This window comes from Canis aureus, chromosome 10 (genome assembly GCF_053574225.1).
Source record: "Canis aureus isolate CA01 chromosome 10, VMU_Caureus_v.1.0, whole genome shotgun sequence".
Taxonomy (NCBI): domain Eukaryota; kingdom Metazoa; phylum Chordata; class Mammalia; order Carnivora; family Canidae; genus Canis; species Canis aureus.
Genome location: NC_135620.1, coordinates 38,436,466 through 38,449,471, shown reverse-complemented (window position 1 = coordinate 38,449,471; position 13,006 = coordinate 38,436,466). Strand labels below are relative to the sequence as shown.

At 38.7% G+C, this 13,006-nt stretch overlaps 1 protein-coding gene across 17 annotated transcripts in view; it reads left to right on the top strand.

The window, feature by feature from the left end:
• The window catches only part of BNC2 (basonuclin zinc finger protein 2), a 436,884-nt gene that overhangs the window by 65,031 nt on the left and 358,847 nt on the right, over positions 1 to 13,006 (top strand). For 9 of the 17 annotated variants that reach the window (XM_077912049.1, XM_077912047.1, XM_077912046.1 and 6 more), the window contains exon 1: positions 6,299 to 6,393. The exons of the other annotated variants lie outside the window; for them this stretch is intronic. In XM_077912049.1, coding sequence (XP_077768175.1) covers positions 6,304 to 6,393 — 90 coding nt within the window. In that variant the 5' untranslated portion in view covers positions 6,299 to 6,303. Of the gene's footprint in view, positions 1 to 6,298; positions 6,394 to 13,006 lie in introns of those variants that run through there. 17 annotated transcript variants of the gene reach the window in all.

Here is a 13,006-nt window from a genome sequence, read left to right as displayed (position 1 = left end):
CTCATCTCACTGCAAGTGTCAGGCAACACACAAAATAGTAAATGAGGAGATGAAACAAGTGGGACCAGAAAACATTGTCCACAGCCCAGTGGTGCGTGTCACCATTCTTCTGCTTCTAGCATATATTGCATAATCAGGAGAGACGAGACAAGCCAAATCCTTTTAGTACATCATGTCTAGGGAGGTTATAGAGTCCCAGAGGTGTGTTCCTTGTTGTCATTGTAACAATCTCTGTTGTGACAAGGAGATCCTGAAAGTCACCTGAGAATGTCATGAAAACCACATTCCCATTACTGTTATTTCTGCTGGACATTACTGGTTAGGGAATACATTTGATTTATATATATATAAAAAAATATATATATATATAAAAACAAGGAAAGCACCTATATTCTTTGCATTGAGGTCACATATAAGACCATCACTCCTTTCCTTAACACAGTTCAACCTAAGCTTTTGCAATAAAATGGGATTTCTTTATTTGTATTTATCATGAGTTATTTTAAAGCAACTGGAAGCTTTCTTTTTTTTAAAGATTATATTTTTATTTAGTCATGAGACAGAGAGAGAGAGAGAGAGAGGCAGAGAGAGCCAGAGACACAGACAGAGGGAGAAGCAGGCTCCATGGAGGGAGCCCCCTGGTCTCCAGGATCAGGCCCCTGGGCTGAAGGCGGCGCTAAACCGCTGAGCCATCTGGGCTTCCCAGAAGCTTCCCCCCCCCCCCCCCAGAAGCTTTCTATTTACACTTCTCACTTCTTCCCTTTTTTTTTTTTTACAGAAATGTCAGAATCAGAATATATTTTTTAAGAAACTGAAAATAAGGTTTTCCTGTTTACTTCATGATGGTAATTATATAGGAAGAAAGAGCTCCAGCAGTTTTCCTTCTTTTGGAATTAGTTTCCTTGTTGATAAGAAGGGATACCTAGTAAACTTTTAGTTAGCCTAACAAATGTTAGTGTTGTCCTATAAATTAACATTATATTAATAAAAACTTTGCTGAAGAAGTTTCTGTTTTGTTGATTCTGAACTTTTTTAGAAATCATAGTTAAGTGTGTATTTTGAATGTTCCAAGCAAAATATGTGAGTTTTAAAAAATAAATTTAGTTTCAATCTGTGCAGCTGTAGTTTACTTTCCAGGCATGAGAAATATCTATTTTATTAAGTCCTGTGAGGAATATGTGTCACATACATTTAAGAAAAATCTATTTAAGATGAAAAATTCCAAAAATGACTTCCCCCTGGTGTGAAGTAAAACAAAAGCCCCAACTGCATCTCTGCCTGTAGTAATGACATTGAGGTGACAAACTGCAGGCAGGTGAGGTTCATAGGGATGATCTCACACCTGCACCGTGAGTTTGGGGAACAGCTGGGCCTGGAGCTGGCGGCGGGCCTTGTTTTATATTTGATGCAAGACCAGCCCTCACGCACATTTGTGTGGAAGACTCCTGGTGTTTTAAAATAGGCAAATAGAATTGCTGGTGGGTGGCAGTTCCTGGTTTTGTGAATCTTTTCTGCAGTATAGAGAGGTGAAGAAGCCTCAGCTTAGTCCCACCAACCTCTAAGGCTCAGTTCCTCATATCACTTGAGAATTTTGTCTCCCAATCAGGTGTCACTTGGGAAGCCCAGAGACTAAAGATCTGTGTCTACTTGAGTAGGTCCCAGTACTGTGGGCAAGGCAGGTAGCAGGTGAGGCATATGAAGGGCTCCTTCCCCACCCAGCCCTACCTAATACCCATGAAACTGCTCATTGGTACTCTAGGGTAGTTGAGGGTGGTAAAAATTGTGGGCAGGCAGAGCTATAGCACGTAAAAGGGACTTTGTTGGCACTCTTCTGTTTGATTCTTTTTCACATCTCCCAAAGGAAAAGACATCTATCCATCCATCCATCCATCCATCCATCCGTCTCCTTGTGAAGGGAAAGTCAAGGTTGATGTCTCTGAGAGATCCACCCTTATCATCTAACACAACTCAAGGAAGATTGATAGAAACTACTAGGCTCACCATTATTTTATCTCTTAGCCCAGTTACTTCTCTGTCACCAAGGCCCAGTGGTTTCTTCCTCACTTGATCTTGCAGGGCTGGCTGTTCTTTTCCCTCCCTTGTTGGTCTTGCTGTGGTTAATGTCTTCTGGGAATGCTTCTACACACATGGTTTCCCAGGGACATTAAGGAGAAAGCCTTTGCTCTCTTGCTCTTTCAAGATCAGTTCTACTACCTCAGTTTTATTACATGTGTACTGATTTCTTTAAAGCAAGAGATCAAGGACATTGAATCCAGGTCCAGCCTTCAGATTGTTTTGTTTTGGTCTGTATATTGTTCTAAAATAGTTTGAGCTTTCTTTAAAAACTTGGGCAGATTTCATTCAACAGTTCAGAGTTCTGGCTTCTCTTGAAAAGGATTGGTGTATCTAGCCACACATTATCTGCATTCCCATGTGACTGGAGTTGAGTAGTGGCTTCTCTCTTCAGAATAATGGCTAAGTCTTTTTGACCATTTACACACATACATGAAACAATATTTATCCTATGTGCCTTGCATTTTATTCTGTTCTATTTCATTAAAGCACAAATTGTTGAATGCCACTAATGTGATTTCCCTGTCTGCTAATAACTGACCTGTAGCTTGGGAGCATTACTTTGGATTTAACTTCAGATTCTGCTTGCCAGGGCCCATCCAAGTGTGCATTGGTGCTTAACTGCTGGCTTATGGCAGCATCACCTGGTTCCCCAAGCTTAGTCAATTGTCATTCACACTAGGGAATCAAACAGCCTAGTCCAGTCTGTAGCCCCTCTTTATCCTTGGGTACCCAGGTAAGGGCTGATTGTTCAGGACTTTTTTGGGCTTTGCAAGACTGAAGACAGACAGTGATGCCTCTCTTCTGTCTCACCACACTTTTCTTGTCCTGCCCATACAGAGATAAATGAGAAGGGGAATTATGCTGTCTTGTGGAAGACTGTTCCAGGGATTGCATAATAGTGGATCCTAGTAGATAGGTATCAGGGACAATTCATATTACAATGGAATTCTTTTTGTAAAGCAGAGGAAGTTTTTAATTATAAGTTATGTTAGTGGCTTTACATTTGCATTATAGATTTTTTAAAAAAGATTTTATTTATTTATTCATGATAGAGAGAGAGAGAGAGGCAGAGACACAGGCAGAGGCAGAAGGAGGCTCCATGCAGGGAGCCCGACATGGGACTCGATCCTGGGACCCCAGGATCACACCCTGGGCCAAAGGCAGGCGCCAAACTGCTGAGCCACCCAGGGATCCCATGCATTACAGATTTTTAAGTATAGTCATTAAGTGAGATGAGTTAGTAGTGAGGCCGGAAAAGACTAATGGGATTTGTTAGTCATTTTCTTTACCTTTATCATTACTCATCAGAACCCCGGCCATCTAAATATCAATAATAAATGATAAAACATAAAACATCCTTTTACACAATTCAAATTATATAGTTATATTCAGGTGTTCAAACTTATTCCTTGGGACACCTGGGTGGCTCAGTGGTTGAGCGTCTACCTTTGGCTCAGGTTGTGATCCCGGGGTTCTGGGATTGAGTACCGCATCGGGCTCCCCACAGGAAGCCTGCTTCTCCCTCTGCCTATGTCTCTCCCTCATCTCTCATGAGTAAATAAATATTTAAAGAAAAACACCTTACAAATTGTATTCCTTTATGATACCGATAGAGTAGATTTTGAGTCTACTCAAAAGTAGAGAAGATATGGCTTCTTATTCTAGCCACATAGTTACATTCTTTGAACTTAGCTAAGTTTTTATATTGCACGGCTTTGGTCTTCCCATCATTAAAATGGGCATGAGGGAAAGAAACATCTCCCCAGCACTCATCCCATTAATATCTGAGGTTCTGTATGTATCTGATGATATTTATATACACATACACACATACACACACGTAAGTGTAAAACACTATGTCTGTTTCTATAATGGGCTGTTGTTTTATTAGGGGATACTGAATTATATATCATAGCTGCCTAAAGTGCTTTATGTATTTTTACACAATTACTAATGTGACTCTTTTTTTAGGCACTCTTTTGGGGAAGAAAGGGGTCATCAAAACTTGTGAATAGAGATGATAAGTGAAGCCCAAATCTGTACTTCCTCATTACAACACAGTGACTCTTGGTCTTGGAAACTTCTGAATCGCCATACACTGAATTGTTAGGAATTCAGCAGGAACCCTAGTTTGATCTATTGAAATCTGATTCTGAAATACAAGTGCTGTACATTTATGTGCTAAGGCCTACGATACAGGCAAAAACTGAATATAGAATATTCTTGTTCTTCATCCAAGGCTCTTTCCCTAAAAATGAAGTTATTAGACTGATGCAATCAAAGGCATTTATGCTTTTTTCCAAAAAAAATCTGAACATCTTCCTGATGGTTTTCAAATGTATCCCGATCTAGCCCTGATTTGTTGAGTGATAGCACTTTGGAGACCACGTAAAAGGTCCACAAAGAAAGGTCCAGCAGGGACTTATTTTGGGTTCTTATTTAATTGTCAACAACCCTTCCTTCTCAAGTTTGTCCCCCCATCACGTGCAGTTCAGAGACATTGTACTTGTCTGACAAAGGACACTTAAACCCAGTCCATTTAAACCTTGCCCCAAATAACAAATCAGCTTTGGAATTTGACATGAACAGGGGCACCTGGTTGGCTTAGTGGTTGAGTGTCTACCTTTGGCTCAGGTTGTGATCCCGGGGTCCTAGGATTGAGTCCCACATCAGGCTCCCTGAGAGAAGCCTGCCTCTCCCTCTGCCTGTGACTCTGCCTCTCTCTCTCTGTGTCTCTCATGAATAAATAAATACAATCTTAAAAAAAGAAAAGAATTTGACATGAACAAATTGTGGTTTCTAGGAAGCCATCTGGGTACAAATGTTGCCTCTGATTCCTAAGAATGGGCTTTTGTCAAGTGGTAAAGATGATTTTTCTCTCTATTGTATGGTAGGTGGGAGGGAGAGGAAATGGGGTTCTGTTATTTGGGGGACAGTGGAATGCAGTAGAGTATGTTTTTGGACTAGGAAAGCAGGAGATTTTTGTTTTTGCCTTGTCCCAATCACCAGCTTGCTCAGCTTGGTCAAGTTGCTTTGAATGTCTCTGGGCCTCATAGATAGTCAACCTTATAATATTTATTATGTAACCCAGAGCTTAGAACTTTATTGTGTTTGCTGTATTATTTCTATTTTATAGATGAGAAAATTGAGGTTGGAGGAAAGAAAATAACTTGCTCAAGGAAATTGGTAGGATCTGGTGTGGAACTCAAGTTAGCATGACTCCAGACCCTGACAGCTGTTACGTCTTCTTTGCCTTTGAGTTTGAAGGACCTTTTGGCTAATACCAAAGGATTCTAGGTTCTGCTGTTTGTCAAAGAACACATTATAATTTAAAAAATCAAAGAAGGCATTTTGTAGACATCTGTAAGAAGAACAAGTAATGCAAATAAATTATAGTAAGGGCTTGAGAAAAGCAAACTGTTATGAAGCATTTTAAGTTTTCTGGATATTCCTCTCCTCCATTTCTCCAGCTATCCCCTGCTTCTCACCTCCCCTTCAGACACACTACATAGTTTTATCTAGTTAGTAAGAAGTAAAAGTTGATAGTTAACTTACATCATAATTTCCTTGGGTTACTAGGTGCTGCTAAGAATTTTTAATCAAGCTAAAATTTCCTTTGCTTAATTCCGTATTACCATAATGCTCTAAACACACTTCTAAAATAGCATTCCTGCTGCACCTGGCTCACTCAGTCCATAGAACATGCAACTCTTGATCTCGGGTTTGTGGGTTCAAGCCTCATGTTGTAGGGTATAGAGATTACTTAAAAATCTTAAAGTAGTAATACAATAAAATAGCATTCTTTTCCTCTGCATTTATTTTCTTCAAGTGTCTGAGTATTTTCACATCACCTTCTGCAACAGCTTTATCCATGGTGATTTATTAGAACTGATTTAATCTATTAATCAGCATTTTCTCCTTTTAAATAATTTTGAGAGTGGTCTGAGACCTTTACCTCAGCTTGATCACATTTTCCTTTATTAGGTGTTTGCATTTCAGATCTGTGTGCTTGATCTGGGAAGCACATCATTTATATTGTCTGCTTCACAAACTATTTCAATTTAGAATCAAAATTTAGTATTGTTAAAATGAAAATTTGTGATTGGGTTGTCAGTGTAAGTGAAACATATTGTAATGCATCGATGTATGTCTGAATATAGAACTGTTCACACTCCACTCCCCTATTTTAAAATTTCAAGTGAATTTTATTTTTTTAGGACATTGGGTATGCCTTTTGTTCTCTTCTCCCTGGACTTTTTAAAGCAGAATTCAGAAAGGCCACCAGTGTGTGTTTGTGTGTATGCCCAAGATACACATGTGAGTACTTGAATTTGTCCGTATGTAATTTCCATGTAGTTTAGAATTCTGTCTGAATGCAAAAATAGCCAAGGAATTAATGTGTCTGGCTCTGTTCACCTAGAAATTTAATTGTACTTGCATAGCCTATGCAAACCTTTGCATAAAGTCTTCTAGTCCTGAAGATGGTTTGTATTCTCAGACAAATCCTAATTTGTGCATAGATTATTGAGTAATGGTCATTTGAAGATTTGAAAGAGTTTTATATTGATTCAGTGGTGCTACATACCAAACAGACCCCCACACCGCTTTTAACCACATCAGGATATCAAGGAATGAAAATCTGTTTTCTGACATGTGAAATAATGTATCCTTTGCTTACAAATACTAATAGTTGAAAGGCTGCTTATTCTGTGCATTTCATATTCTGATCCATATTTTTCATGGTGTTTAGCAATTGGAGAGATCCTGTGACAAAAGCATGTCTTCAGGATATGCAGATTAATCTTGAGATATTGGAAAGGAGATAACCTCTGTTTCATGGGCAGTTATATGCTTAAGCACATATCTCCTCACATGCAGCATTTGTTTGCATCTGCATGTGCATACAAAAGTAGTGGAGCTTAGGAGCTAAGACAGGGGAGTCTAGGTTTGACCTCAGTAATGCAGCTGACTAGCTGTGACCATAGGCAAGTTAGTTTCAACCTCCGTGTGTTTCAGTGCCCTCATGTGTACTTTGAGGACAATAATGGTACCTCAAAATGTTTTGAGGATTATTTACAAATGTGAAGGGTGTGTTTTAGACCAGTTTCTAACCATAAGCCTTCAGTGTTGGTCATTTTTAAGAATAAAATTGTTATTTTATGATGCTTTATAAAATAGTCACTACTATGTATATCTTTCCTCAAATAATTAAATCTTATTGCTAGTAGCTAACTTGGGACATTTCTATATGCATACTTCAGTACAGCAATTTTCTTTAGTCTAAGGCATTGTAGAAGCCTGAAAGAGTTAAAAACATTTTCTTGTTTTTCAGGCTTTAATTTAGGCTCATTGTTATACAAAAACTGTTAGCCTGGGTAAAGCTGCACCTTGAGCGCTGATGTAAACTGAGTTTTTCAAAGTACATTAAAATTTGCCATAGTCTTCCCTTGACGATTGAGAGATTTGCATCTGGTAGCGATTCACTCAGCCGAATGGAAGATCGCACTCCTTAGAGTGCTGATAAGCGGACACATGACATTTGCAAAGAGCAGTTTGCCCACTCGAGTGCCAGGGCAAACTGGAGAAAATTCTATGCTTCCAATTTCATCAGAAACGTAGGGAATATTGCAAATGACACTACCAAATCAACTGTAAATAGATGATAATTTGATTGACATCTGGAAAGCTGTCACCGGCTGAGCAGCCCATAACAGGAACATTTACTGAGTGCAAAGGCAGCTTTCAAGTAAATCACTTTTTGTCCAGTGGGGCCCAACCAGATTATAATTGCATGTCCTTCCCTTCATTGCAAATTCCCCATTACCGTTACCAGCAGTGTCTCATTTAAAGGAAGGTTGTCTTCCAAATATTCACAGTGTCTCACGTTAACTCGTCACCTCCCTCCTCAAAGGCTCACTATGTGCTGGACAATCCAGCCCTTGCCTCCCTTCATTGTGATAAAACTCATTATTAGCTCTTGTCTTTTTTGTGCATAGGTACATATTATGTACTGTTAGGTGAAATATAGTGTGACTAAAGTTTGGGGGCTAAAAACATTTCCAGTAGGATTTTAACATAGTCCTCAAAATTGTCTCCACTGTCATTTTTGAATAAGCATTTTGGCACTGATGATTTTTGAAATGGCAGCATTTCAAAATTGAACCAAGGAGTGGTACCTTCCTGCCTTGTTGGAAACATAGAGGATAAGTCTAGAGCTAGTGTCAGTTCTGGGCCCTTTATTCTGCAACTCGAAATGTTTAGAAATATAGAAAAACTACCATTGCCAAAACATATGGCCATTTAAAGTTTCAGTTATAGATAATTTATGAAGTGGGAGATACTTAGGGAGTATATATTAAGTCAGTGTTCATGAGATGGTCTAATGTTTGTTTCTGTTTTTACCAACCACTTATTTGCTCCCTGGTTTTTAAAATGCAATAGCTTATGACTAATAAGTTCACCAAGTAGTACAAAGTTATCTGTCTGTATTCCCCAAAGTTAGCATCTTTCCATTGGTCAAGAAAATGAAGAGCAATACCATACTGACTTTGCATAATTTCACTCTTCTTCTTGGGAACATCATCTGGCTCCAGAAGAATCTCTAGGTCTGAAGATGTTTCAGATGTGGAGTGCAGAGCCCACCATGATCTTGGTCTTTGAATTTCAAAGTGATGTATTTTTTGCAAATAAACCCTTTCGTCCCTGCCCATGGATTTGAAAAGTGTCTTGCTGAAGATGGATAAAGAAGGAGAAAGATGGGGAACATGAAACAACTTGTCTCTATTCTAGGAGTTGTCTCTCTCCTACAAACATGATCGGGCCTGAAGCTTCTGTTACTGGAGTGAGACCAGTGGGCATTTGGCCTTATAGGAAGGGCTTTAGATCTCTGTGTCACAAATAATCAAGAAATTATTTCTTGCTGTACAAATGTAGCTGCTTATTGTAGCTCCAGTGAAAGGGCATGAGAGCGGGGGATCTTGCTAATTGTACTGAGCCTGCCTGCATTGCAAGTGTCAGATGATTTGATACGACTGACATGCAGCTAAATGAAATAGGAACAGACACTGCAGTGGACTGTTGGTCCATTAGTTTGCTCAGGCAGCTTGTTTTACTAAGGAGCCCTCTAATGGTTTCTCGGCAATAATTACTATCTCTCTTCTTCATGCTATTCAACATGACAGGCACTTGCTGAAGTCCCAGCTAATATATTTGCACTCTAACCAGCCCCAATCCTGAGTTTCTTTGAGTATGTTTGGCTAAGAAATGAATGATAGTTGTGTTTTTTTCTTTGAGAAAAATTCTCTAATGTAGAAGACAGTCGTTTTATTTCAGATACTAAGCAGGCTTGTGGGGTAACATGAGTGCTTGTGAATGAAAAATATTGATGCATTAGCTTGGACTGCCCATTTCATGTCTCCTGTATTAGGAGTTGATGATAGTGAAATAGAAAGGAAACGTTTATGGGTTGTTTTACTTATGTAATGATAACTACAGACTTGAGTTAGAGCTAAAGAGAGGGAGAAGTTTATTTTTTTATTTTTTAAAAGATTTTATTTACTTAATTATTTGAGAGCCTGAGAGAGAGCATGAGTGGGGCTAAGGGGCAGAGAGAGAAGCCAACTCCCTGCTGAGCAGAGAGCCCATTGTGATGCAGGGCTCAATCCCAGGACTCTTGAGATCATGACCTGAGCTGAAGGCAGACACTTAACTAACTGAGCTACCCAGGTACCCCGAAGGAGAAGTTTATATAGAGATGAATGTTCACAACTGTCTTGAAGCTATGCAATAAAGGATTATTTCTTTATTTCAATTAATTTATAATTGGGAGGGAGTGTTATTTTTTTATCCATTTCTGTTTCATTTTTTAAAAAGATTTTATTTATTTGAGAGGGAGAGAGCACGAACAGGGAGAGGGGCAGAGGGAAGGAGAAGCAGACTCCCCACTGTGCAGGGAAGCCTGACGTGGGGCTCAATCCCAGGACCCCAGGATCATGACCTGAGCCGAAAGCAGCCGCTTAACCGACTGAGCCACCCAGGTGCCCCTCCATTTCTGTTTTATTTTTATTTTTATATTTTAAAAGATTTTATTTATTTATTCATGAGAGAGAGAGAGACAGAGACAGAGACAGAGAGGCAGAGACACAGGCAGAGGGGGAAGCAGGCTCCATGCAGGGAGCCCGATATGGTACTCAATCCCGGGACTCCAGGATCCTGCCCTGAGCCTAAGGCAGGCGCTCAACAGCTGAGCCACTCAGCCGTCCCTCCATTTCTGTTTTAAATTAAAGAAGGTGTCTTAGAAAAAAAATATTTTAGCTGCTTCCCCCCCAATATTTTCTCATTCACTTCATGAAGTAAGGTCAGTTTTGCTTATCGCCATATTTACTTTTTAAAAGTTACTTAAAATTTCCTAGGCTAGTATTTAAGGTTTAATGAATGAGCTTGAATTCTTTTGAGATTCTCCAATGAAGTTTGTTTGTATTTAAAGGTAATGAATATCTTGATTATCAGTACTGTGATCACTGTTTTTGCTAAAATCTTTGGAGGAAAAAAAAATAAAATCTTTGGAGGATTTGAAGGTCATAGAAAGCCTTACATGAGAGAACAGGGGAAGAAAAGAGTAGCAGAGAGAAATACAAAGAATTAATTGTGCAGAGGCTATACCTTGAATTTTGAAGTTGTTTTTACAAGTGAATAGGTTTGTGGGGAGATAATTACAATTGTTTTTGGGGTTCTTTCATCCAGTCAGGTCTCAGATCTCTATTATATTGAATATAATCTCTTCTTCTGAGGAAGGATGAGAAAACATTAGCAATGACTGGATTTTTGGCAGTTATTTCTCCCCTCTGCTCCTAAAAACAATACAGCTGCCTGATAGAATAGTTTCTTTTTTTGTGTGTATCAGAAGGAGGAGAAAGAGAACTACCTTAGAAACATATTTAAAGCACATGATGAAAATGAAAGGTTTTTTTTTTTTTTTTAAAACCTCTTAGAATCTATTTTCTTTGTGCCAGGTACCAGATGTTGATGTTGGCAGTGCTTAAGAGGGTCACAGGGCATTTAAAATCACTAGGCTGTGGGGAATAAAATTCCAGGTCTGTTGCACTGAAGATTATTTAAAACTTGTGTTTACCTAGCGGTAACTAGTACAAAACTACTTGTTCTATGTGAGCCCTTCTTAAATAGGTATCTTAGAAATACATGATCAATGAAATCACTACAAAGTAGATTTATGTTCCAAGGGCTATTCTTAGCCTTATCAAGGTTACTGGTTCCATTTGAGCCTCCATTTCTTGATGTGAAAAGCAGATTACTTTCAACTTTGTTAGGCATGAATGGCCTTACTTTTGAGCGATTCATTTCATATTAAAAGACATGGTTGTATACATGTTATATATGGTTATATACATGTACAGAAGAGGCTTATGTACCATATTTAGATGATATTTCCTTTGTATCCTCCAGAAGTGGAATTTTGAGAAGGAAACAGGACCCTATACCCCTCTCTACATAGTTTCTTCTTTGGGTAAGCTGAAGTTCCTTTTCTCACTGATAAGATTATACAGGAGGAATAGGTTTTCCTGGACTTTTTTAGTCCTTGACTGGGTCTGAAAATTAAACTGATAAAGACAGCTTAACAGGAGAAACGTATATAAGTTTATTTAATGTAAGTTTTATGTAACATGGAGACTTTTCTAAGAAATGAAGACCCGAAGAACCAGACCTGAGTATTTGATGCTGGGTTTGATGAAGAGTATACAGTTGTAGAGGAAGATGATAGGGTTAGAGTATGAGATAATTATAGTAAAAACCAGGGAAAACTTAGCAAGACCTATTAGAATTCTCTTCCCTTCGTCTTTGGAGATAAGGATACACCTTTCCTCTTGATGTAGGGAGGGCACCTGGTTATATGAAGGTTTTATGGCCTGTTTCAGAGAGGAGGGACCAGTGAAAGGTCAGTGTGACCTTCCTGCTTCTGCCATTTTTCTCAAACTCCTTCAGCTTACGATATTCAATATGCCAGCCTATTTGGTGGGGGGATAAATACATCCTGAACCTAGCCTGGATAATAGGGTTAATGATTTCAATGGAAAAAAAAAAGGATTTTAGAAAACAAGGTTTGGAAAAATAAATAATAAAATACTATTTTCAGTGGACGTAGCACTGGAAAGTATTAGATAGTGACCTTACTGAGCTTTTCTAAAGGATTTTAATATATTTTTTGTTGTAGTTATGTCATCAAAATTTTATTCAAGAAATTTGAATTTATAAATGCAGTAGAATTAAATTTTTCTAAGCTACATTTTCCTTGTTCTTGTCTGAGAAAATTGTTTCTTTTTTTCTGTTAGAAAGGAAATATTTTAATAGTCTAGCAGTCAGGAAAAAAAATTAGAAGAAAATAGGCCAGTATGTCATTAGTTGTTGCCTCTGAGTACTAGAATTATGACTAATTTATTATTTTTTTTAGATTTATTTATTTTAGAGAGAGAGTATGCATGAGTGGGAGGGGCAGAGTGAGAGGGAGAGAGACTCAGAAGCAGACTCTGGCTGAGCACATAGCCCCACATGGGCTCAATCTCATAACCCTGAGATCATGACCTGAGCCAAAACCAACAGTCATGCCTAACTGACTGCACCACTGAGGTGCTCCCAATTTCTGTTTCTTGATGTTTTTCTACACTTTCAGGATTTTCTTCTTTCTTTCTTTCTTTCTTTCTTTCTTTCTTTCTTTCTTTCTTTCTTTCTTTCTTTCTTTCTCTCTCTCTCTCTCTCTCTCTCTCTCTCTCTCTCTTTCTTTCTTTCTTTCTTTCTAAATATTTATTTATTCATGAGAGACACACAGAGAGAGAGGGAGAGAGGCAGGACACAGGCAGAGCGAGAACCAGGCTCCATGTAGGGAGCGCCACGTGGGACTCAATCCTGGGTCTCCAGG